The following is a 26,684-nucleotide window of genomic DNA, read 5'->3' as shown; positions in this document are numbered from 1 at the left end:
CCCATTTAAGACATCCACAGTGTGTGTCTTTGACATAATACAGGCCCAACACCATGCTGATCATTCTACATGGTTCTACAGTTATTTATTTATTAATACAATGACCAGCAGATGATACTCTGGATATCAGATTCCTGAAAGTATTCACCTTCACAGTCCGACAATACATACATGCAGGACATGACCTGATACAGGGAGAAAAACCCTTAAAATTTGTAAGAAGGCATAAATAGATTAAACAAGTTCTCAAACAGTTACCTAAGGTTGGGCATTTAATGTAACTGAGTGGGAAACCACCACTTACTGGGTTCTCTGTCCGGAGTGTTGAAAGTGTCGAGATGAGAGGGTGACTTCACCTGAGTTCCAGATGTGCCCTTATGCCCCCGTATTACTTAATCACTGAACGGCTTCTCCAAGTAATGCACATCCGATACCACAGAGTGTTTGTCTGACTCAGAACTACTTACGTATGACTCAGTAATGCCCACGAAAATATTTGGACCTCCTTGTAAACCAGAGAAGGCGTTTGTTGGCAGAGTTGGCGTTTGGATGTTAAAAAATGGCCTGCCTTGACCCACACACAAGATTTTTGAACCAAGATAAATATCTATGAGGCAAAGTTCAAGTAAGTGAAAGAGGTGTGTGAGTGAATGAGTGAGGGATATGCTGAAGACCCTCTCAAGGCATAACACAGTTTCTGGCTCCACTTTGTCAGCAGCACCAATGCTTATCTCCACAAAGCACCCACCCATAAACAGGGATGTTTAGACAAGTCCAGACCTGACCCATGTGGGCACTCATTACAGGTGGGTCTGAGTCACTGCAGGGCATCACTCTCCTGTGAGTCTGATGGAATTTTCTCACTTAGTTCCACCAACCAAAGCTGGTTCTAGCCGGCTGCCTGTTTTGCCATGATGTTTGTGGGTGGGGTTTGGAGGGGTTGGGGGGTTCCACTTATTACACATACAGTGACATCACCCGAGGCAGCGTCATCTCCTAAATGAACCAAAACAGAAACGGAACTACAAACCATGAAATAAAATAAAATCTTGAAATAAAATCCGCTGTTTAATCAGAGGCTGTTTGTGCTTAGGCTGTTTGTGTATGGCTTATTATTATTATTATTAATAATAATAATAATAAAAATAAATAATTTGCATCAAATGTTCCATCTTCATGAAAGAGTTGTTTAATTTTAATAGAACAACAAACACCTTGTTAATGAGCGTGGAAGTGGCATAAAATACCAAATAAATAATCTTAAAAGCAAAGGTTGCGTAAGATGAAAGTATTGTTAATGTTTCATCAGGTCTTTATGATCTCCTCGGTAGGAAAATCAGCTGTAGCTTGGCCCAGTCATAAATTGCGCAACATGTAGCCTAATTGCCCCTTGGTCACAGAGGGTAGAATCGTGAAACTTCGCCACAACTTACAAGAGCACCTGCCTGCCACAGGCTGCATACCAAGTCAAACAGCCTCGGCATTTTCTTCTGACATTTTCTTCTGAAGATCGTTGAAGAGTGAGAGCGATTTATGTAGGCATCTAGACAAATGTATCAAATGTCTCCTCTTTATTTACTATAATATATTCAGTCTACTCAGTTAGAGATAGTCTGGATTGGATTGGTAAGACATTCCAACGCAGCCTTTTTTGTTTTTTTCAAAATGAAAGCTGTTATCCACACCCACTGCAGTGTGTAGACCTCTCTACTCAACTTCGCTCCTTGACTTATTCACTCAGGTGACTGCTCTCGGCTGCTGTCCCCGCTGCTGTTTCGCGGACACTTTGCCATTTTTTGAGGACCGAGAAAAGTAATTTGGAAGTAACTGCAATGCCCGAAATCACATGAATTTGATTCAAGCTTTCGGTCGGTAAGTACACATGTAGTAAGAGAAAAGCCTCCGAAAAACTTTGGATTGTTCTAATTTTCATAGCGAGATTTCCTTGGGAAGCATTTTCCATGGTTGTCTATTAGTTAGCTAGCCGTAGGTCTACATAAAATTGTTATTTAGGCTACACTACACTATGGTGAACGTTTCATTTTCAATAATTAAAATGTGAGTAGGCTACTTAGAAGTTTATGTTACAATTTAAATTTGTATGCCACCAAATGCCTGTTCTCTTATTTCTTTAAGAAGCTTGCATTTAGGTTTGAATTTTCTATACAATTTACAAGCTGCATTTAGTGAAGGCACATTAAGGTCGAGTGTTGGTAATTCAGGCATAGAAATGACAACGGAAGGTATTTTTTTTTTTTTTGACGTTTGTCTTAAATTATCTCTGATGAGTTTTTCATTGCTAGTGTTGTTTAACTTTGTAAGCACCCCAATTTGTATGTTTTTGGCTTAACATCCCTTAAACCTTATGATAAAAAATGCATGATTCAAAGTAATCTTCAGGTGGCTTGACTTAAACAAAGTGAATGAACAAGACATGGAAGCTATTGTGACATTAGTGTTCATTTGGATTTATTTTGCCAACCCTCCTATACACACACACACACACACACTCATTTGGTCTCTCTGTCTCTCTTTATTTAAAGTGAGTGTGCAAGATGGCCAGTCAGAACCAGTGCTACCATGACCAACTCATGGGCTTCTTCTACAACAACAGCAATCAAACCAACGATGAGTGGGACTCTACCCAACTCATTCTGGTGCAGTGTGTGGGTTCAATATTCTGCTGCTTCATCCTGGTGTCCAATGTCATGGTCATTGCAGCGGTCATCACCAACAAGCGCTTCCACTATCCTTTCTATTATCTCCTTGCCAATTTGGCAGCCTCAGACTTCCTAGCAGGAATTGCGTATGTGTATCTCATGTTTAACACAGGTGAGGTCTCCAGGAAGTTGACTGTCCAAGGGTACTTCATACGGCAAGGGCTGCTGGACACCAGCCTCTCGGCTTCCCTGTCTAACCTCTTGGTGATAGCCCTGGAGCGCTACATCTCCGTCATGAACTGGAAGGTGCACAGCAACCTGACCAAGCGGCGGGTGACGCTGTTGATAGTGCTGGTGTGGGCCATCTCCATCTTCATGGGGACCGTGCCCAGCCTGGGGTGGAACTGCATCTGCAGTCTGGACAAGTGCTCCACTCTGGCGCCTATCTTCAGCCGGAGCTACCTTATCTTTTGGTCGGCGTCCAACCTGGTGGTGTTCCTGATCATGGTGGCGATATACCTGAGGATATACACCTACGTCACAAGAAAGACGTCGGTCCTGTCGCCTCACACCAGTGGATCTATAAATCGCAAAAGGACGCCGATAAAGCTAATTAAAACAGTGATGACCGTACTGGGTAAGTTCAGGATCCTTCAGTCTTCTCATCTGACTTGTAGAGTGTGTCAGCTCTGACGATATAAGACACATGGTTCTGATATTGTCACTGGGGCCTTCATTGAAGACCCCCCCCCCCACACACACATTTATCTGCCCACAACAATATTGACAAACTATTTAGGGGTTAACTGTGTTAGGAGAATGCATGTTTTGTTTTTAATCACTGAAATTACACTGAAAGCAATCACCAAGTTCCCACATTTATCTTAAAAACACTTGATGTGATTTCCTAAAGTACAAGATAAGGATTTTAATGAGGGTAGTCTTAAAGTCTAAATCTACATTGTTTTTATGAACTTCTATCTGACCAGTAGACAACGTGGTAAGGGCATATTGTCTTTCTAAAGAGGAGAATGACAGAATTGAGGAATCGCTCAATGTACAGTAAGTGGTAGTTGGCAATTTGCTCATAATAAATAGCATGTTTTACATTAATTGTCGCCTGAGGCAGAATTTGTGGTCTTATCTATGAAAACATTTTCAGTACACCCATATGAAAGACAATTCATTCTAGAAGCACAACCATTCCATGATGCATGCATTGGCACTTTTGATTTACTGACGCACTGTCACCTTCAGTTGAGTGACACATTTGTCATCTGCTTGGTTTTCAATTAAAACCTTTATCAGACCACAACGTAACCCTTTCATGTATTCAAATGCCTCTTATGCCTTTAATTGATCGTACTGTAATGCAGTATTGGCAGTGAAAAGCCTTATGCAAACCATTTGCCATTTGTCACTTTCCACCGCAGCGAAACCTCAGCCCACTCTTTTAACAGCTATCTAAGATTTTCATTAAAAATGTGCTATGGGGCATTTTATCCATTCAAGTGCTCACCCTTAAAGAGACAAGAGAGACCATTAAAGGTGTGAGTGGAACAGGATATGCTAGGTCAGAAATGTACTCAAAAGAAGGCGGTCTCCTTCTCCACGCCCTCTACATAGTGTAGTTGTACAGGTCAAACAGGTAAGACAGATCGTAATCAGCCCGACGCCGGAGTTGGGCTTCTTTCCTTTTTCATCTCCACAGGACTCGATGTGCTTTGATCAGATTTTTGTGGTGTCAGTGTAGTTTTGGCCTGCTCTTGTGTAGATTCAGCTGGGTGTCCATTGTTCTTTGTGTCTTTGTGTTAGGCCGGCAGAGAGAGTAAAGTGAAAAAGTGGAGAAGCTGTCTTTTATTATACACAGTGTGTCCTCTGCAAGACTGTAATTATCTCGCACAAGGCCACTGCTAACGCCGCCCGAAAGCTGAACTGAAACACTCAAGTGGTTTTCTTAGCAATGCCTGGTCAAACAGACTGAGATTTTTTTATTTCTTTAGCGGTCTTTTTGGAGAAGTGAGTGCTAGACGTGATTATCCAGACCTAGTTTCTGTAGTTAGTAGTTTTCTTCTCTTTGGCCTAAGAAATACAATTCAGCTAGATCATATTTTTGTGGGTTCTTATATTACATTGTCAAATGTATGAAAATACACTCTGAACACACTGTGCTCCCTTTCCCATTGATGTGGTAAGACATTTTACCACAAATTCTTGCCCATGTCGCCACCCCCCCCCCCCCACCCCCCCCCACCCTATAGTAATTATAAATAGGGTAAATATAGTCAACATACATCAGGGCACACCAGGCTGCAGATACTGAAAAAAGCCCTACCTCTTAAAAAACACCTAACAAGCTTCATGGGGCTCCACGCATACTTGACATATTCGAGTGATAAACCGTTATGTGCCATGATACAAGGGAGGAATGGATACAAATGAGGGTGAAGGAATCCTCGCCTCTGATCTGTTTGGCTACAAATTCTTTGCTTCCCACAAAGTTACCAGCCCTTGGAAGCAGATGTTCCCAAAGTGCTCTGTCCATTTTGCTCAACTTTAAAGGCTGTCTCTGACAGCACATTTACTGCTCGGAAGAAGAAAAAAAAAAACAGCAGCTGTGTATGCTTAGGATAGTTAGAGTGTTTCATCGGGGCCTCATGGATGTTATAATCAGGTGTGGCAGGATGGGTAAGACCACATTGTGTGGAGAGAAAGGTTGCTGTGTAAAACTATACCCACAAGTCTAATTCCCAGTGTACTTATCCCCATTTAACAATTGGTTAGAGTTCCACTTTTTAAAAGCTTCGTAGAGTAATTTGACCAGACTCTTTTCCCTAGAGTCGCTCCACCTCCTAAGACTTCAGCTGTTATGTTACCTGTTATAGGATATGGACTTGAGGTTGGAAAGGTGTGACTATATGCTTTCACAGGGCAACATTAACATCATGTCTCGGTAACAGTTAGTTCGCCTACAGAGACTCTTAGATTCAAGTTCAGTACATAAAATCTTTGCTGAACAATTACTGAACATCACCTTAACCAAATTCAACCCCTACCCCTAACCTTAACCTTAACCCTAAATTATATACTGCTCAAAACAATTAAGGGAACACTTAAAGTTTTCCACAATTGTTAAAACACATTTTTTGAAACCTTCCACCCTTTTCTCAATTCTCAAACTACATTCACAGAATGTCTGACAGTTCTTGCAAAATAAAACACTCGCCTCAAAAGTTGTACTTGTGCTCAGAACCAAACAGTGTCAGAGTACCGATCTAGTGTATGATTGAAGTGTTCCCTTAATTTTTTTGAGCAGTATACTGTAGTTAAGAGTGTCTGTTGATAGTCTATGGGTGGACTGTCCAAGTAAAGTGTGTACCTTAACACACAGGTAGACAAACAGATGAACATAAGGGAACAGCACTTCAGCAGCCTGACATATTGAATCAAGCTCAAAGCCTCCCTTTATGCAAGGACACTATTTCAAGTATTCAAGGATCTTTACTGTCATTCCAACATTCACACATAGGAGTTAAATTTAGTATCAGGTCCCAGTAATTAAACAATGCCTACCATAACCCCATAAAACTTCATGGTAGAAGTATCCCCAATAAATAAATAGTGAAATATCATTGCAGTTGTGTGCAGTGATTAGAAGGATTGGTTCAAGATAACTCAAGTCAGTGTTACCATGGATAGCAGCATGCAGGGCAGATGAGTGCATATAACTGTGATGTGTATTTGCATCCATGCCAGAACAAATGTGGTGATCTCTCAGATTTGTCTGGTTCCCAGGCTGAGACACTTCCACCCACCTCCAGGTCTCATACATACTCCTGTGAACATTATCACATAGAAGTATCTAGCCTGGATCCCAAATCCAGGGCCTATCACGCTGAAAATCCCTTTGATTGCCCACATTAGCCTGCATGTTTTTGGGTGGATGGCAAATGCTTGTGTTGAATAGCCACGGCAGGTGTGCAGCCCAGACTTGTGTGCAGCTGGATATTTGTTCTCTCTCTCTGTGTGTATGTGTGTGTGTGTGTGTATATGAGTGCATGAGTGCATGTGTTTGTGTGTGTTTGTGCGTGCGTGCGTGCGTCGTGTGTGTGTGCATGAGTGCATGATTACATATTTGTGTTTGCGTGTGCATGTGTGTGCAGATTAAAGATGCATTGTGTGTGGTAGCTCAACCAAAGCACATGGCTTGTCTATCTTGAGTCAGGTTTGATGATCCCATTTAACCGCTGGCCCGGCTTTTAGTGTCTCTCTGTGTGAGCCGTACGAACAGCACCGCATCTATCAGAGAGCAACACTGAACTCTAAACATCCCCAGAGAGGCCCTCTGCAACCTCCACATATGTTCCAAACATGCGTTGCCCTCCAGTCCAGATGTTTCTAATGAGATTAGAGAGGATGAATGTACACTTAAATAAGGAGTGCACCAACAGGAAAAAACCCCACAGTGGAACCCCGTTTGATGGGGTTTTGTAGTAAAATCTTAGTAGTCATTTTTTCTTTTTTTTTCTCTCTCTCTCTCTCTCTCTCTCTCTCTCTTCTTTTGCACAGGCTTCACCATGGTAATGAGAAAGGGAGCTTTTCAGTTCAGTGTGTTTGTTGCACTTTTTAGTCAGCTTGGGTTGCAGAGCAAGGGGTGTGTTCTTCGTCGGCTTTCTTGTTGTCAAGGGTACAGAATTACCTTTGTTCTGCTGCCTCTGAGCCACTCACTTCAGACAAGCCTTCACACGCAGGTCTCTTCCAAAATCTCTCCAGATTCCCCGGATCGTGTCTGAGCAAGTCCAGTGTGTGCAGTCATACGGGTGTATGGTCAGTGACACAAAGCATAGATTAGATGCCCAGGTGTGTGTTTCTGCCAGGCTTTGAGCATCCGAGAAACAATTCTCTTCTTTAGACAGGATATGTTTTCTGAACACACCTCTAAGGAAGTTGTGTGAGGATATTTAGCAACACATGACAACATATTACTTGTAAGGGGAAAATAAATAGTCACGGCTGGACAGATGGTTGCGTGCCTTGGTAGCTGAAAAGTGTTGAACAATTTGACCACACATATTACGGAACAAGTGGACTATTTTTGTTTTGAATAACATTGCGGATTAACTACTTAATGAATTGTTGGGTGTGTATGTTTTTTTTCTCCTTTAATTGAGTCGGCATTAATTATTTGTACGATTTTGTATGTGCGTCAGAACAGAAGCTGATGTGATTTTTGTGTATTGTGTGTGTGTGTTTACAATGGTGCCTATGTGGTGTATATGTATCGGTGCATATGGACATGTGTTCATGGCTGTGTCTCTGTCTCTTTCAGGGGCGTTTGTGATCTGCTGGACACCGGGGCTCATTGTGCTGCTGCTGGACGGCCTTGACTGCGAGCACTGCAAGGTGCTTAAGTTCAAGCGATGGCTGCTCCTGCTAGCTGTGCTCAACTCTGTCATGAACCCTGTCATCTACTCCTACAAGGACGAGGAGATGTGGACCACCTTAAAAAACCTTTTGCACTGCGTCTGCAACGGCACACGCCGACAGCGGTCGTCCAAGGCCAACATCCGGCCGGGCCAGGATTCCGGGAACAGCTTGAGGCTCTCGGAGGACACCAAGAACTCAGCGCAGGAGATGCTCAAGGCCTAGAACGGGAAACTTTAGGGGTCGGACTCTCGGTGAGGACAGTGAAAGGAAGACCATTGAACCATTGTAACCCTGTCGACCATTATCTTCCATTAACTGTTCCATGGCTGTTGCAACAATCAAAAACAGACTGTTTGGTCCATTGCTTGAGTTTGGGGGTTTGTGAACAAATCTGTGAAAATGTTTGAGTTTATGGACTGAAAAGGTGACAGTACATTGTACAGATGTGTATATGTACATATCCTTGTTCTTTGTTTTTGTTTTGTTTTTTTGTTTTTTTTTTGTTTTTTTTACCTCAAATATATTGACTTCTAAAGACCCTTTTCTCTATCCTTGACGATCATCCCTTAACCTGAAGTCAATCTTAGAGAATGCAGAGCTTAATGCAGTTGCCTATTCATATAAAGTACTGTCATTTTTCTTAGTAATCATTTTTTGGTGTTTTTCAAGGTACAATAATGATCTTGTGTGTATATATTAGAGCAATTTAATGTATTTTCTTCCCGATTTCCTGGGAAATAACGTCTGGATAAGGAAGCCTTACACAAATTAGATCATGTAAAAAATATCACACTCATAAAAGTAGATACATAATGCTAGTATCCAAACATAGGTGCTTGCCTCTGTTTAGAAGCCATACATATATTGTGTTACATAACAGCAGATGCACGTGTTTGTAGCTCCTCCATTTCAAGTGTCTGCATGCTTGAGCAACATTCCTCTCGTCACTCGTAGGCACCACCTTTACTATTTTAACTCTGTCTTTATCCATCTCTTATTCTACTCTTCTTAAATCATTTATCTTTCTCTCTCTCTCCCTCTCTCTCTCTCTCTATATATATATATATATATATATATATCTTTTTTTCCTCTGTCTTTCTCATTCAGTCTTTCTCTTTATCTCACCATTTACGCAATTTGGTAGCCATGGGAGTGGCTGCTAACCTGAGATTATGGCATTGTGCCATAACTGTGCTTGCAATTCACCGGCTCGTCTGTGCTGGCTCCTTGAAGCATGTCTCTGAATCGTGTGTCATGCTTCAGAATTATGCTAGGAATCAGGATACGCAAGTTTGAGTTACTGAATATTACTCAACTTGTGACACAACGGAGTATGAGATATCAATCTTTCGAAAGACATGAGTATGAGAAATCAATCTTTTTTTTTCTGTTTAAGTAGCCTGCAATTTTAACCAAAATCTCAGGTAGACGTTAGTTGCTGTGATTGAGGGTATCGTGGAGCTAAAGTTGTTTAGCTGCTGCCTTATCTCTAATGGCCTGGCCCTGTCGCCACTGAGAAATGGTTTGGAGCGTCTTCTGCGCCGCGCTTCCTGTTCTTATAAACAGGATGGCACATGTCCTGTCTAGATGATGAAATGACAGCGATAAATCACCTCTGTGTGCGCTGTCCCATTACAAAATGACCCGAGGCCGAGTTTGTGGACGTGGGCTCTTGGTCTCGGATAAACAGGAAGGATACATATTTAGGGAACTGAGAGGGAACTGTACACACTCTCCTCCTTGTACCTCCCACAGAGGGGAGATTTACGGTGACCATGTCAAGGTAAAGGGATCCATCTAGGGTGAGGTGAGCACCAGATTGCAGTAAATTGCATTTCTTTCTGAAGGAGGCTTATTTCCGCTAATTTGCTTTACTTTGAAGGACAGGGCAAGTGCTCTTGGTTACCATGGCGTCAGTGTGGTTATTACGGTGGCCTATTTCTGCAGTGCACAATGACATCACATGCGTCCTTGACTAAATATCCTCAGATCCATCAGACAAATATCTATGGTCAACATGTACTGCTATAACTTTTTGGACAGGGAAATATATAGTCTGATATGTTGTCACTGCAACCTGTGAAGACCATCGCCCTTCTTTTAAGTGATTCCTTGTTTTGTGCTGTAAAGACGATGGTGCATAGAGTATATGTGCAACTACATTGCATTGTACTGTTAAACCACTTTGCTATGCCTTTTATAGAATATATGTGTGAGCGTATGGTACCGATGTGTAAACAGAAATGAGCATTATTGGGGGCCTTATTCTCTGTGATTTTTGGGAGGTGACTGATACCTTCTAGGACCATTTTTTTTTTGTGGTCAGGTCTTGCCCTGTCTCACTATCATTCTGTGGAATCCTTGATACTGATGGCTGTCAAGATAAAGTTAATTTTAGAAAGGAAAGCTGTTTACTTAAATCTCCTACATTTCCAGGCCATTATCAGTCATATGATAATAATTTCAAACTTGCAGTCTGTTATAAACCTCAGATATATTATTCCTGTATTGTGATTGTTCCAATGCTTCTTCAGTATTCCATGTTTACTGCTATCGGTACTGTTCTTGTCAGCCATTCAAATTAACGTCATACTATTCTGTAAACTTGTACCCTATTTAAGGGTTGTGTTTGTCACTGTAATAATATGTACTCAAGCTATAAATCTGGAATTTCTACAAATATCTGCATAAGCTCTGTTTTTTGGGAATAGCATATTGAAGTTCAAATTCGTCTTTACTCAAAGTATTTATTTTTCTGATGTGAGAAGTCCACCCATGGAAGAAGTCTTTTTTTTGGATATATAAAAGCCCTGTGAATGTGTGTATCTAAGATCTTTGAGAAACATTGGATAGGTTCAGGTTTGATTAACTGTAGGTGCTTTGGCCTGAAAAATCATGTTCTTTTTATTTATTCAGAACCTTACCTTTTTCCAACTTGAAACTACACACAGCAATAAGTCACAGAGTCTCTCATAATCACCAAATGAGAACGACTTGGAATTTTAATTGGCTTTTAAATAGGAAAGTGTTCAGTGAAAACGAAAAAAGAAAATCTGGCAGGCACACCACACTGGGTTATGGTTTAATTAAGAGTACCGTTCTGGCAGCTGAGGCCCTTTCCCAAATACGCAAAAAAACCTTCCCTTCCCCAACTGCTGCCCAGATTCTCAGAAAGAAACGGCGAAGTACATTCTGGAGACCTACTTGCAGGAGTAATTTTGAAGTTAAGTGTCTTTAAAATGCCAATAAAATTTCACAGATGGGAGGAAATGTTGGCCTTGTCCCTGAGGTTTTTTGAGGATTTTAGTGCTATTCACTTTCATTCTCAGATGTTTTGGCCTTTATACTTTGACAGGTATTCCTGAAATTCTCATTGACGTATGCAAAGCTATGCACCATTTACAATGACACACCAAACTGTTCTGATGGATGTGTCCAGTGATGTATGCTATGTAATAGAAAGCGTCTTAATCTGGAATATGTATCCTGACCAACAGGATCTGCATATATTAAAACACCCAATCTGTCCCCACTCCAAAACACACACACACACACACACAATCTTCTGTTGGGGCTAAAATGGGCGGATGTCCTGTGCCTGGATGGTGCCATGGTGGGTGAGGGCGCCGCGAGTCTCCTGGGCGTAGAGGTCGCAGGGCTGTCTTTGTTCTGATTAAAAGAGCCCACTTCCACTGATTTAACAATTAAGGGGGGGTACCGAAGCCAAGAGCCCAGCTCTCACACAGGCAGAAAGAAGCCAGTCCCTGGGGACACGCACCTGAGAGTCGGAGAGCACAGCAACATGGCTCTCTGGGCTGCCTCACTGGCGTCCCTTCTCCTGGTGAGTGCTCTTGTTGATTCTTTGGTACAAATGCAACTTCTGTTTTGTGAGATTTGATTTTTGTTGCCATTATAATTTGTATGAGGTTCAGGGTATTGTGGTTGCTTGCTGATAAATGCCTCAAGTTGGGTAGAAGTCGCTGATTTGTGGCTTGGGACGCTTGACACCTCTAAGTGTTTTGTGATGCACTGTCACGTTCAAGTGGGTTTTGTTGTTTTTAAATGTTCAGTAAATATTCACCATGTCTTGGGTTCCTTTTTTGGCTATGAAAAGGAGAGCTATTTTGGATTCGGTCATCTGAAATCGGGGGGACACCCTAGCTTTGTCTGACGTACAGAAACACTCGTTTGAGCTTTGTTTGACATGTCAGAAACACTCGTTTGGAATTATGTGCGACATGGTGAATGTGTTCCACTGAGGCAAACAGCATGGGCGCCGATCCACTTTTGCATCCTGAAACCGCTATTTGCAAACTCAAGAGGGCACATGTGTGGTAAATAGAAGTGAAATCAGCAAATGTTTAATTTTCTGAGAAACTATACACTGTATGGCTATTGATGTCTTTGAATGTGTGTTGAGTATGTGTGTGTGCACTAGAGACATTGTGATCATTTACCTCTGTGTTCTAGCTGTGTCATGTGTCCGTGCCTGTAATCAAATCTCAATGTGAAATTAAACATCTCAGTGAACCTACAATTTGCCAGAGGCTGAATATGCTTTGTTGTTTTTAATGAGATAGATAAAGAGGTTGATTTCCCTCACCAGGCTGTTGATTGCTGGCATGACCTCGACAACTCAGAGTATGACTGCTGGCCTATTTCTGAGCCCAATGATTACAATATGATAAGCTGTGGAGGTGAGTAATATGAGATGTTTAAAGGGAATCTAATATCACTGAGTGTTGGGCAAACAAGTTTTCATTTAGTTTGTTTCTGGGATTGTGAACTCACCATTTGCAATTGCAAACACAGATAGACTAAAAAAGTGAGTTGAAGTTTGATGTCTGTTTATATGAGCAACATTTGTAACATTTCAAAGACAGACTATCCAACAGTTGGCCGTGACCTTTTTTTTTTGCCTTCATAAGGAATGTACATTATCTGAAATAATAATACAAAATGTTCTGTTCAGAGACATAATGAGACATTTTATGATATTTTTAAATGCCTTGGATATCTATGACCAATATATGGGGTGATGTTTTGGAACATTGTGGTTCTGTGCTGCATCAGGACTCGAGATGGCCTGGGTCCAACGGCCTCCTGAGAAAGTAACGGAGGGGGAGGAGTTCAATGTTACCTATTCAGTTACGGCTGCCGACTCCTTCTATGATTATGCGGTGAAAAACAAGATCTTCCAGTTCAGGTGATCCTGCGGCATAAAAGATCATCTCCCTTGACAACGTAGCTCAACCATGACATTTAAAATTATACAAAAAAGTTAACAATTTAGTATTCATCACTTGGCTAATATTTGCTTGCCATGGACAATGCTGCACTGTGTGGGCAGGACTGCTTTCTGTCGCTTCACTTGAATTGAAATAAATAGACACATACTGTCCAGGTGCAAACAGTCTCTGATGCAGACCAAAGAAGAGAAAACGCATCTCTATCCATGTCATCCACTGCAGTTTCTCCAATGTATAATTGTTCCTTCAGTTTAAAACAACTGGTGTCACTGGTTGCGTGTGAAAAGAACTGTCGTCACTTTGGTCTGATTGTTCTCCTCGCCTGTTTTCTTCCTTCGCAGTGATGCCTCGGAGGCCAAGCGCTTCTGTCACGAGCACGAGTGTCCCACGAACTGGAACAACGCGGACGAGCACAACTGCTGCGTGTACCACGCCAACATCCACTCTTGCCCCCTTGCCCTCATGGTCAGTAATGCCACCCATGCTCCGGAAAATGTTACACTGTAAGAAAAAGAAAAGATATGGATGTTTTTTAAAAAAAAACAAAAAGAAAAAAACAGTTGCTGTTTTTTGTTCCAACTTGCTTTTCTGTGGGGTGTGTGTGATTGTGTGTGTGTGTGTGTGTGTGTGTGTGTGTGTATGTGTGTGTAGGCAACAACAAGCAGCTGGGAGCCATTACGCACACACACTGGGCCCCTGGCTGTATAATTATCTAGCTGCTGACAGTAAAACATTTGATTATTGTGAGAAGGGCTGCAATCCTACAAGTATGGCTCATCAGCGGTGCGAACGCAGGCTTTAATTAGCCCTCGTTAGGCCCACTCCTCGCGAGCACCCGGGACTCTCTACGTTGTGTACACATGCCGTGACCTTCATCTGAAGAGTGGGTCATTTGAGAAGAGAAAATTGTTTTTGATTGCCATAAGCGCTGGCCATAAGCGTCTCTGTATCTCTCTCTCCATGGCACTGTCTCACTGTTTTCCTGTCTCACTGCCTTCCTCTCTTTCTCTCTCTCTCTCTGTGTTTGTATATGTGTGTGTGTGTTTGTATGCATCGCCTTTCCATTGCTTTCTCAAATAGAGGCAGGGGGGCATATGTGGACCCTGGATCCCAGATGATGGCGAGATTGTGACACACACTGTTTCAAAGGCAGGAAAGATGAGTCAGCAACTCTGGACATCAAAGGTGACTCAAATCCTCTTACCCCTTTCTGAAGCTGCCACATTTCAAAATTGATGAAGTAGAATTTTTTAAGTAAACGTTTTATAGGCCTATTCAGTTTAATGGGGGAAATAAAGTGTAATGCTTCACTTTAGAACAATTCTTTAGTCATGTTACAGAACTGCCTAACACTTACTTACACTTGAAACAATCGCTGTGATGTGGATTTCCATTCAGTTTACAGTCTCTTTCACATAATTTTGATGCACTACTCAGTGGTAAGGAAATAAGATAAGATACGATAAACTTTATTGTCCCTCAAGGGGAAATTTGTCTTGGGCTGTAAAGTAAAGTAAAGTAAAGTAAAGTAAAGTAAAGTAAAGTAAAGTAAAGTAAAGTAAAGTAAATCACATACATGCACATACATGCAGGACATGACCCTGATCCAAGGAGAAAATAGCCCTTAAAATTTGTAAGAAGGCATTATAGATCAATTGTGTAGTGGAGCTACCATTGTGTAGTGGAGCCACCATCACACCCTCTTTGAGGCATGTCCCTTCTTGCTTTATTTTTGCACAGGTCGTGCTGGTGCACTTAGGCGTGACGTCCCTTATTGCCCATATCAAAGTGGGACAGTTGCACGCAGCACTGGAGTCCAAGGTTCTAGTCGTCAGTGCGCAAGGTCAGCTTTAGACTGTAATATCTGTCCACTGCATCATCCTATCACTGAGCCAGAACATTGTGTACCATAAAGTGGCATGGGGTTTCAAATGTTGTATACCACCAATCAGAAAAAGATGAGGGAATAAAATATACCACCGACAGTGAACTTGTGCTGACAATAGAACAGGTTGCCCTTTCTGAACAAATGGCTCTGACTGAATTTGTATAAACTGCTTAGGACATGGGGGGGGGGTCTTCCCTATGTTCCTCGGGTCCTATATTCCCTGCTCGGGGTTAGGTTTAGGGTTAGGGTTTTTAAAAAGGGTCCTATGTTCCCCGGTCCCATGCAAAGCGGGGAACATAGGACCCAGGGAACATAGGTACGCTCCCACATGGGGTGGTTTTGAAGTCAATTTACAGACCAAACTGGTTTATACCATAGGCCGTATTAGCATAACCACTTTATCAGATCGGTACTTTTTTAGTATGTCACGAGAAAAGGAGACCTGACATATATTTCCTTCTGAGACTCCTGTGTGCTTCTCGTGACTTCAGCTGTTTGCTCTTTCCTGCGTGTGTGTGTAACAGTGTGTGGAGATAACATCTGTGAGCTGGAGGAGAGCTGCCTGAACTGCCCGGCGGACTGCGGTGTCTGCCCCATGTCCATGTCCATTAAAGTTGCCATTGGGCTCCCGGTTGCCCTATTCTGCAGTGGCTTCATCTTAACCATTGTGGTGAGGCGACGCCCAGCGTTTTGGGGGTTTGACCCCACTGAAGTCTCTCTGTTTTGTTTTCCTCAAAAGCAGTGTGTGTGTCTGTAATTGAAAGGCACATGAAAACAGTGCAATGTAAATAAGTAAATAATGGAGAGCGCACATTTCCATCGACGAGAAAGTTTTACATGGGTGCCACATGTACCAAGTAAACAGCACTGGGCAGTTTTGAAGTTAGAGCAATTACTCACAAAGCTTGAAAGCTTTTTGGTAGGCGTAATGGGAGTTGTTTTTTGTTTTTGTTTGTGTTTTAGTGGATTCAGTACCAAAAGCAGAAGATGTTTTGGGACGAGAGCTGGATCATCAACTACAACAACATAATGTTTGGTGAGGTGATGCCTAAAATATCATCTAAACTTCAAGGCATAAAGACAGTTTTACATCAGTAGTCCAACCTTTAACGAAAACCAGACATCCACACTCTCTTTTATTGATGAGCTTTCTCCTGATGAGTCATTAGCTATCAATGCTGCTGACAGTTCTTCAATTTAACAAACTTCCCACCAGTGATTGGAAACAGTTCAAAGAACGGAAATGAAAACTAGAAACGAACACAATTTTTGGATGAACATAACCGAAAATGGGAACAAAACCAATTTCACTTGTTCCGGGGTGAAAACATTATTTTCAATTTTAGATAACTGGTTAATAATGGTATTTATCGTTCCAATTAATCTTGGTTTGAATATATAAAGTGACCTGCCCACACAGTGTTCCCCAGACCCCTTATAGGATGAATTTAATCAGATTTTATGAATCAATGTCTGTATAATAAGCTAGAACTACTAATTTATAAAAAGGATTTTCATATCCAGCACTATCTAACTGCCTTTTCCAAGTATGTAGCCTAAATTACTGAAACATTGTGTGAAATAACATAGGCTACCAGAGACACTAGGAAAATATCTATAGGCATGGCATGCAGTTGGTAGCACCACACATAGGTTAGGCTATTACAGGGTTTAAAGCAAGGACATTTGTTCCTGAAGTTAGACATTTTTAAAGATCTAATATTACATACAGTAAGCCTGAATTCAAGCACAGTGTTTTTAACCGTTAGCCTTGATATCTAATGTGCTTTGATTTAGGCTTTAAGGCTGTTAGTACTGTATTGTGCCACTGGCCATAAATCAATTTGTAAAGACAAATGTTATTTTTAAAGGAATGTTATAAACCGTTTTTCTATAATGTTCTAACTGGTTACCATTTAGAGGAGAGGCCTTGGAACACTGGAACAGGAACAAAAAAATAATGTTTTTGCTCAGAACGGACCAAAATGAAAACCATTCTGTTTTCAGTCCCTGCTTCCCACATCCCTGTGTAGACCCTGTCTTGCTTTCAGCTTGACAAAAAACATTACTTTTGTGAGCATGTGGGAGTTTATCCAAACTCTCCAAGCAACCTTGACCACTGGTGCCCCCATATAACTGATCTGCTCTCCTCTCTGCCATGGTGCTGTGTTGTCGAGGTAAAGTGTGTATCTGCTCTCCTCCCTGCCGTGGTGCTGTGGTGTGTAGGTAAGATGTGCTACATGGGATTCTGCAGCACCACCAGCCTGCAGCCAGAGAAGAGTAACTCCAGTGTGAGCCGGGCCACAGACGTTACCGTCTGCACCGTCACAAACTCAGGCTTCAAACCGGGCTTCATCCAGCCAGGCATTTAGTGAGTCTTGCCCTCATAACAGGCGTCATGTGGTATGAGTGAACTGTTGGGTTGTAGCTGAGGTTAGTTAATGAGGTTTGTTATCATAAATCTATATTTATTACTAAGAAGCAGACATTCCTCATGGGGTGAATTTGCATCAAGCGTGTTGGGTTGTCTCACTTGAGGACAATGGAAAAGAAAATCTTTGGGGTGTTATCTTTGGTTTTTACAGAGGAAGCAAACATGTTTACAGGCTTTAAATACAATCCTTGGTGGGTTAATAAACAACAGACTAAAAACCTCCATTGCTGTGTTTGTTTGCAAATAGTGATGGCAGAACTGTGGCCGTGAAAAACATCCAGAAGAAGCATTTTGCCCTCTCCAAGACTATCAGGAAAGAAGTGAAGGAGGTTCGGTGAGTGGGATGTTTGGCTGGGTGATGGTTCTAGTGTTTTGTCACCCCTATTGGTTCTGTTCTTTGTGTTGTTTTTCAATGGAAGATCATGACCCTTTGTTTGATGTATATCTATTACTGCAACAGTTTGGTTTTATCCTTAATGTAAACCCACTTTACATTTATATCTTAAATGTATATTTATATAGATTTTATTCAAACAAATACAATACTCTTTCACTAGCCATGTTATAATTGAGAACAGTCAAATGAATAGTGATTCTGATGCTGCAGTTATTTGTGTGTGCTCTGTGCTCTGTGCTTTTACTTCTTTTAATGTTCAAATACTGTGCATTGTGGCTACCTGTGTACTTTCAGTGTCCTTACAGTCTTTTGTAAATTGATGGTAAATAAAACATTGTGTATGCTCTTGATAAATACAGTTTGACCTAATGTTTGATCAAAACTTTGTAAAAATATTCAATATCCTAAAGGATGTTTTTGTATTTGCAGACTTACCTCACCATAACATATTTGATCAGACATTTAGTGTAGTGTACTTCCTTAACAAGCAAGGCACAGCTTGCTCAAGGCTGATTGAAATCTGTTCTGTGGATTAATTTGCATTCTAAATACACTTAGGCAAAACTCATAGATGACTGTTTTATTGACGGGCCATAAAAAAACCCTTTCCCTCTATCCTTCCTTGTTCTCTCTCATTGTTATTTGTTATGCCAGAGAACTGGATCACCCCAATCTCTGCAAGTTCATTGGTGGATGCATTGAAGTCCCATTTGTCAACATCATCACAGAGTACTGCCCAAAGGGAAGTCTTGCCGATGTCCTTCTGAATGAAGACATCCCAATCAATTGGGGTTTTCGGTAAATTCCCCTCGGAAATCAATTCTTACATCTTGTTGCTGCTGTATGTATTTATAGCTTAAAGTTGTTACTTCACTTCAGTGTGGTTATTGTAAATAAAGGAAAACTTGATTATTGTTTTGTATGTAGTATGGAAGAACACAAATTGGAGAAGATTTAAAACTCTAAGGAACTTGATAAAGTTGTACTAATTTGTGACGGTGGATTTAGCTAAATTTGTTGTATACTGACAGTTGTCTTTGTAAATGTATTGGCATATTTGCATGCTATTTACAGTACATGCTGTATGAAGCAGCTGAAATGTTGATATGTTTCCAGGTTGTCTTTTGCCACTGATATCGCTCGTGGCATGGCCTACCTGCATCAGCACAAGATTTTTCATGGAAGACTTCACTCTAGAAACTGTGTCATCGATGACCGTTGGGTCTGCAAAATTTCAGGTGATCCAGCACATCCAATCAAACACTCTGAACCTACCTGACACAACGACAAAATGTATCATGTAACAGTTTCCCTTAATTGTTTTTATTAAATTAGTCTGATGCCTATTTGTTCATAGATTATATTCCATAGTGAATATTTTATTGCGTTTATACCTCATATTAAACCCATGAATTTAACATAGTCCACTGGCGAGGTGGTCAGGCCACAGGAAATAATCAATTTGTGGTCAAATAAATAATAGGTCTTTCCTCATCTATAGACTACGGCTTAGAGGCCTACAGGAAGGAGGACTTTGAGGCCATCAGTAACACTTTCCACTGTGAGAGCCCCTACCGGATATACTGTGCCCCTGAAGTCCTCCTTGGCAGCAGTTCCAACCACACCGCTCCAGCCGACATATACAGGTGAAGTATATGGTTTGTTTACCCAAAGGCATGGCGGATGTCAATGAAGTACCCTACAGGTTCTTCCAGTACAAATGTTTACCCATCAGCTTATATTAGGTACATACAGGTGTTGTCATGAGACCTGACACACACACACACACACACACACACACACACACACACACACACACACACACACACACACACACACACACAAACACACACACACACACACACAGAGACACACACACAAGGAAAATGTTTTATTTGTGATACTTGAGACATTTGCATACACCCAGTGTACATAAAGAATAGACAGGTGACTGTACATAGTGCAGTGAATCGTAATCCTAACAGAGAGCTTTAAAACAACTTGAAATTCATTTTTGCCCTCTCCGTCTGCCTCAGTTATTCCATCATTTTGGTTGAAATTGCGTCCCGCAGTGATCTAATTTCTGTGAGTATGATGGCCTACCCCATGAATGAGTTGGTTAAAGCGGAAAAAGATTCAATTATTGTTGTGACACCTGTCAATCATCTTGGCACCAGGAGCAGACGGAGCTTGTAAAGCTAGACGTCATGTGGCGTCCGCAGCTTCCTGAGCTGAAACCGGGAAAAGCGGATACAGACTGCCCCGATCAGAGTGATTACTGTGAGGTGTGTCACAACAGACGTTGACAATTCTCTACATGCTCATTTTGTAGATCTGAATCTGTTTATTTGTCAAAATAAGCCACCAGAGAGTTTTGTAAATCAACACTTGCTGTTATTAATAACGTGCACATTCACACACTCACCACATGACTGATGCTCACGCAGCTCATCAAAAAGTGCTGGACACACAACGCTGCCATGAGACCAACCTTTGAGCAGGTGAAGAAGTTTCTAGACAAAATGAACCCCCACAAAGTCAGCCCTGTAGACATGATGATGAACCTGGTAGGTTTTTCTACTGTTTTCTCATGGAAGGATACCAAACCAAATGCTAATTGAATACTGTCTGCTAAGCAATATATGTTTATATATATATAAAACGTTTTTTTAGATTTCTTTTTAGTTTGTGTGTTCTTATAAATAAGAGTCACACATTTGTGCACTCCCCACTCCTCAGATGGAAAAGTACAGCAAGCATTTGGAGGCTATTGTGGCTGAGCGGACACAGGATCTTCTCCAAGAGAAACAGAAGACGGACCGCTTACTCTACAGTAATTTACAACATTCTTTTTTTGTTCCACTGCCTTAAAAGCACTGTAATGACATGGCAGGTGGAATAGTAATGCAGCAATCTCCGTAGAGCATTTTCAGTAAGAAGCGCCACCTAGTGGACAACCAAAACACTTATTGGCAGAATATGTAGACTATCTACAGTATTTTGAGTGTTTACTTTACTTTACTTTACTTTACTTTACTTGATGTACTTTACTTAAGTTTTGAAATGGAGATGAAAATATTTATCCAATTTTAAGTTCCTAGCTATTCATTAGTCTTCTTTTCTGTAATGTTGCTTCAAATAAGAAACGTGAGTCTATGAATTAGACTTGCGTAATTGAATAAATGAATACTGTAAGGCTAATTTCTGTAGGTATGTTACCAAAGCCAGTTGCTGATGACCTTCGTCAAGGACGTACAGCTGAGGCTCAGAGCTACTCCAATGCCACTGTATATTTCAGGTGGGGGTTGCTTGGTACTGCACAGTGAACAGTGAGCACCATCTGATAATTTTTCTGTTGTTTTATAGACCCTTTCAACAATAAAAACAAAAACAATGCTTGAACGTTCTATTTGGGTCCCAATCTACTTCCTCTGCATTAAGATAACATATGGAATGTTAAAAAGGAAGTCTTGTGGGGCCAACTATGATGCTGATAGGCTAATGGAACTCTCTTGAAAGGGTCTATATTAACAGACACAGATGTTTTGTTGCATTTAAAATTATTTATTATTTATTTATTTATTAGAAATGCGCATGATAAATTTAGCTAATGTGCTCACTGGTCATCTGTTCCTGTCTTGCTGCAGTGACATAGTGGGTTTCACACAACTGTCTGGCTCCAGTACCCCCCATCAGGTGGTGAACTTCCTCAACAAACTCTACACCACATTTGACGACATTATCGACAACTATGACGTGTATAAAGTGGAGACCATAGGAGATGCTTGTAAGTATTGCCGAGGCATTTGTTTGTAAATGCCAAATATACTGCTCAAAAAAATGAAGGGAACACTTACAGTTTTCAACAATTGTTAAAACACATTTTTTGAAACCTTCCACCCTTTTTCCCCATTCTCAAACTACATTCACAGAATGTCTGACAGTTCTTGGAAAATAAAACACTCGCCTCAAAAGTTTTACTTGTGCTCAGAGCCAAACAGTGTCAGAGTACCGATCCAGTGGATTATTGAAGTGTTTCCTTAATTGTTTTGAGCAGTATACTTCCCAGGTCTATCACCTCTGGTCATCATGCATATACGTACAGACAGTGACGGCAACAATCATCCCAGCTCTCTCTCTCTCTCTCTCTCTCTCTCTCTCTGTGTGTGTGTGTGTGTGTGTGTGTGTGTGTGTGTGTGTGTGTGTGTGGATGGGTGTCTCAGACATGGTGGTCTCTGGCGTGCCGAACGAGAATGGCATCAACCATGCAGGAGAGATTGCGAGCATGGCCCTGGACCTCATCAGCGTGTGCCACGCCTTTAAGATCCCCCACAAGCCCACCACACAGCTCGAGATACGGGCTGGCATCCACTCAGGTGAGGCTCGCCCCCACAGCATGTCACTACTGGCAGGAAACACAGAAACCAGGATGTGATTGGAATGTGGTGTGAACTGAATGTGATGTGAATGTTAAATTGGTGTTAGAATGGTACCCCAACACATTTGGAGTTCCTGTTTTCTGTTTTCAATTTACAGTATACTATGCGTCACAGCCAGAGATGGGCAAAAATACATCAAATGTATTTTCAAATAGAATATCAAATACCCTAATTTAAATGTATTAAGATTCATTCAAAATATTAAAAAATACTTTTTTTAAGGGAGCATGAAATCACTTTGCAAACCTTCCCTATCTATATACATACGTTTAATCTATTCCTTGAGAGCAACAGCTTTTCTCCACGAGACATGCCATAAATCTGCAAATAGTCAACAGATCAACTATGCTTATATCCCTGTTAAATCTCATAGCGTAAATACTATATCATAGATTTAATCAAAAAGTCACAACTGAACTTGTCAAGTGGTACAAACTAACCACAGAACCTATGCAGAATGTGGGCTTAAAGCAACCCAATGTAGTTATATTTCCTTAAAATAAAGACTTCAAACTCATGGCACTCTGACATATAATACAGAGAATGAAGTCTCTGATATTGTCAATGCATGCCCAGAATGCTTGATATTGCTTGAGGTGATACATGGCGCAACTTTGTGAGCAGACCACAACCGGTTCCATGGATTCCGATTGGATGATCATGTTAATTTGCCAACTGTTTAAACTAAGTTGTCCAATATCCAAGAGAATGTGCCAGAACAACAGTACTCACAAACATTGCCCAGCAACATTGCTCAGAAAAGTGCCTTGTGTCTCATCAGCTTTGGAGGACACATACACATTACAATCAATGTTGTCCCAAAGTTCTACCGAAAACGGGCAAACTTATAAGTGTGGGTGAGCTAGTAACCATGTGGTTGAGTGAGTGGGTTGGTGTGATTTGGCAGCATTATTAAACTTCAAAAATACACACCTATAAAGTATTTTGCTACAAAATACGCAGTCATTTACTTCAACCCAATACAATTCTAATGACAAAATACTATTTTGTATTTGAATTACATGTATCATAAATACTGCCCATCCCTGATCACAACAAAATGATTGTTTTTGGTGATGGTGTATACTGTACAATGGCTATTTTACTGTACATATCTTTCTCACAGCAGATGATCTTTTCCATGTTCTCTGCACTTACAGGGTTTCCACTGAGCCAGTCTGTTAATGACAAGCTATTTTTCCATGAGGAATGGAGTTGGACTCTAACGCTGACAAATGAGGATGACGAATGTGACTGAGTAAAAAATGTATGCACTGACTGAGCCTTGTTAAATCCACACAGGCCCTGTGGTTGCTGGTGTTGTGGGAACCAAGATGCCCCGGTACTGTTTGTTTGGCGACACAGTGAACACGGCGTCCCGAATGGAATCCACGAGCGAAGGTGTGCGAACACAGTGAGCCGACCGCCCCATAACAGAGCAGCGTTCCTGATCTGGCACAGGTCCTGGATCATGGTGGACCTCTTTTTTTATCGCCTGCTATCACTTGCAGCGGCACGAAAAAGATGAGCACCTTCCTAATAATAGGCTAACACTGACCTCAATTTGGCAGGAATATGGAACACAATTCTCTCTCTAATCCTCTCATTTCTGGGTTACAAACCACCACACCTCATTTTGAGAGCCACAACCTGAATGCCCCATATGAGAATTAGTTACTGAAATTGTTAATATAATAGTTGTCAATAACTCTAGCTCATCACTCCCTTCAACTGCGAAAGTCTCTGCCTGTACTCCTTAAGGTACTGGTTATCCCTTAAGGTACTGGTTATCCTACTGCAATCACATCCTGATCATTGCAACACTGCAAATTGCAACTTGAAAGTCCAGGCAAGATTCCAGTAAATACTTGTAGTCCTCCTTTTCAGAAACCAAGCATCTCATCTCATCTCCTCTCCTCTCTCCCCCAGCTCTGAAGATCCAGTGCAGTGCTCCCACGGCTGACCTCCTGTGTACCCTGAAAGGGTACATACTGACCTGCCGTGGATCACTTGTCGTCAAGGTAAATAGTGCTCATATTTAGTTATGCTGCTGGCAGTTATCAGGATTAGGATATGAGGGGGAAAGTATAGGCTATGTCTGCTTAGTCAATCAAAGCCCTCTTCAAATGGTTGGTAAGGGGCCAGGGAAGATATTGTAGGCTCATTCACTCATATACACTAACAATGGAAAGTAAAATTGGTGGTTAAATTAGCTTGCTAGGAGGTGTTTTGGCTTGCTCAATCTGGTTGCCATAGAAATCTCTCCTCAAGGACACACAAGCACATTCCAGACTGACAGGATGATGCATGCACATGGCCCTTAGAGTAAAAGAAAATAGAGAAATTCTAGTGTGGCTTATTTGTAAATATAACCTGAAGTTATTTATTTGACAGGTGCTATAAATGTCAGCCACACATTGCATTTCGGCCAGAGTGTTTATGGAATATTGGGTTCAATTCTATTTCTCCAGTGTATTTTTATCCTATGCAATGAAAAAAGTGGTAGGAAATGTATGGCGCAAAGGACAAATATGTCTTTATAATTGCTTTATAATGTGTAACATTGCCTCTTTCCTTTTATGTACTGAAATAAAGTGTGAACCCAACAAAGGGTGAGGATGTAGAACACAAACGTATGTGAGTGAGGAGTATCCCCTGTGGTCCCAGAGGGATGGGATGGGGTGGGACCTCATCTGGAGCCATAGTGGTCTCAGCTGGCCATGTCCATGATGGCCCTCTCTTAATGGCACTTCATTTGCTATGCACTCTCAGAGTAGTCTGTTCCTCAAGGGGAAAGGAAACTAAATCCATAGGTCAGGAGCCCCTCATCAATTTAAATATTCCAGGGTGTTGTTTCAGAGCACAGCTCTTTGTTTTTCAGGGCAAAGGGGAGATGACGACTTGGTGGCTGGAGGCGAAGAGAGATCTGTCTGACCCACTACAGGCGGACCGAGAGCCGTACGGGGTTCCAGTGCCCGTCAGCAACTAGCCATCGGGATAGTCGTGAAAAAAGAATCATGGACAAAATACAGACTTATAAACATGTTCCAGTGTTGAATAATGTGATAGAAGGGACGAATTCAAAGAGGCACCTCATGACAAAAAGAACATTGTTCAGTAGTATACTGTATTGTATATGGATTTTGGAACAATGTTGCTATTTTTTGTCATCAATATATTATATTGTATCAATGTTTTTTGTCATCCCTTGTGAAATGTGAAATCAAATGTAGCGTCTCTGTAGGCCTATCGTTTGCTACGTCTGCTACGTTTTTAGATGGTCAGATGTGCGTGTATCCAAAGAATAACTCCAATGCACTATCCCAATGTATTTAAGGTGTTGTAGGCCTATTGAACTGCCTTAGAATATAAGCACAAATGTAGCGTAGGTTCATGCCAAGCAATTCCAGTGTTCTTAGTTTTAGGCTACATCACTACAAAGTCTTAGACTACTTGAATGCCTGTTGTTAGTGTGATGTTAAACTCAACTGTAAACAAATAAAGCATTTACTACAGAAGAAGCATCTCTCAGTAAAGTTGTTTGAAGATGAATACGCATAAAACTATTAAGATTACAGCCAATGAATTTGCAAGGTCTTCGTTGCCTGACGACGAGTTCTCCAATGAACGACTGCGCAGCTGATTATACCCGCCGTGAAGTGAAAGCACGGTTGTATCAGCGCAGTCCTACAGTCCTCGACAGAATAGTCTTCAAAACAGCTGTGAGTAGCCTACGTGGTTTTGTTCTTGTGGACTTAATCTAGGCAATTTTTTCATAGTATCGACAGATAACTGTTTGACCTGATTTCCGCAATAGTAGTCTAGACTTGCTCTAACAGAATGGAAATGTTGCGCAGGATAGTTCATATTGACCTCTGACTGCAATAATCTTTATGAAAACAACACTGGAACCCATTTTAATAGACTATAGGTGTTAATCAGTGCATGCAATGTTATTGTGTTTTTCGTAATGATTTACCTTCCATACAGTGACGATGTCTAATTTTCCGAATAGTGTCGATGCTTAATTTTCCAATCGTGAAGTCTTGGCCGACTGTAAATCTCAGTCATGCAGTGCCCGTCTAATAAGCCGTTGTGTAGGCTATAATATTTACAATGACTGGATGGCTACTCGTCACCGACTTCTATCTAGTCTGTGTTAATCTGTTTTAAAGTGTTTTGTGAACTTC

General features: G+C 41.2%; 2 protein-coding genes across 2 annotated transcripts; both read left to right on the top strand.

Annotated features, from left to right (window-relative positions):
- The first annotated feature begins 1,465 nt into the window (after positions 1 to 1,465).
- On the top strand, positions 1,466 to 10,767 carry lpar3 (lysophosphatidic acid receptor 3). Its single transcript, XM_076278883.1, has 3 exons — positions 1,466 to 1,872; positions 2,544 to 3,297; positions 7,990 to 10,767. The coding sequence occupies exons 2-3, from the start codon at positions 2,556 to 2,558 to the stop codon at positions 8,307 to 8,309; spliced, it is 1,062 nt and encodes a 353-aa protein (XP_076134998.1). The 5' UTR covers positions 1,466 to 1,872; positions 2,544 to 2,555; the 3' UTR covers positions 8,310 to 10,767.
- Positions 10,768 to 11,889: 1,122 nt separating this feature from the next.
- On the top strand, positions 11,890 to 25,977 carry LOC143113643 (atrial natriuretic peptide receptor 1-like). The gene is made up of 23 exons (XM_076275454.1): positions 11,890 to 11,928; positions 12,558 to 12,578; positions 12,694 to 12,784; positions 13,161 to 13,293; positions 13,678 to 13,801; positions 14,417 to 14,521; positions 15,077 to 15,179; positions 15,749 to 15,894; positions 16,188 to 16,260; positions 17,451 to 17,504; positions 18,712 to 18,853; positions 19,172 to 19,293; positions 19,557 to 19,701; positions 20,092 to 20,140; positions 20,233 to 20,340; positions 20,503 to 20,622; positions 20,795 to 20,888; positions 21,266 to 21,353; positions 21,703 to 21,842; positions 22,279 to 22,431; positions 23,797 to 23,895; positions 24,424 to 24,515; positions 25,376 to 25,977. The coding sequence occupies exons 1-23, from the start codon at positions 11,890 to 11,892 to the stop codon at positions 25,481 to 25,483; spliced, it is 2,349 nt and encodes a 782-aa protein (XP_076131569.1). The 3' UTR covers positions 25,484 to 25,977.
- The last annotated feature ends 707 nt before the right edge of the window (positions 25,978 to 26,684 follow it).

Source organism: Alosa pseudoharengus, unplaced genomic scaffold (assembly GCF_046254945.1).
Source record: "Alosa pseudoharengus isolate Yale_2024_CS ecotype anadromous, Long Island Sound unplaced genomic scaffold, YU_APseudo_1.1 YU_APseudo_1.1_scf_11, whole genome shotgun sequence".
Classification (NCBI taxonomy): domain Eukaryota; kingdom Metazoa; phylum Chordata; class Actinopteri; order Clupeiformes; family Clupeidae; genus Alosa; species Alosa pseudoharengus.
The sequence above is the reverse complement of the archived record's forward strand: the minus strand, read 5'-3'. Positions and strand labels throughout refer to the sequence as shown.

Excerpts from the sequence above, each read along its gene's own strand:
- lpar3 (XM_076278883.1), top strand. The coding sequence starts at position 2,556 with ATGGCCAGTCAGAACCAGTGCTACCATGACCAACTCATGGGCTTCTTC. Across the intron at positions 3,298-7,989 it reads AACAGTGATGACCGTACTGG|GGGCGTTTGTGATCTGCTGG; the intron begins GTAAGTTCAGGA and ends TGTCTCTTTCAG.
- LOC143113643 (XM_076275454.1), top strand. The coding sequence starts at position 11,890 with ATGGCTCTCTGGGCTGCCTCACTGGCGTCCCTTCTCCTG. Across the intron at positions 13,802-14,416 it reads CTTGCCCCCTTGCCCTCATG|AGGCAGGGGGGCATATGTGG; the intron begins GTCAGTAATGCC and ends TTTCTCAAATAG. Across the intron at positions 20,141-20,232 it reads CCCGCAGTGATCTAATTTCT|GAGCAGACGGAGCTTGTAAA; the intron begins GTGAGTATGATG and ends TCTTGGCACCAG.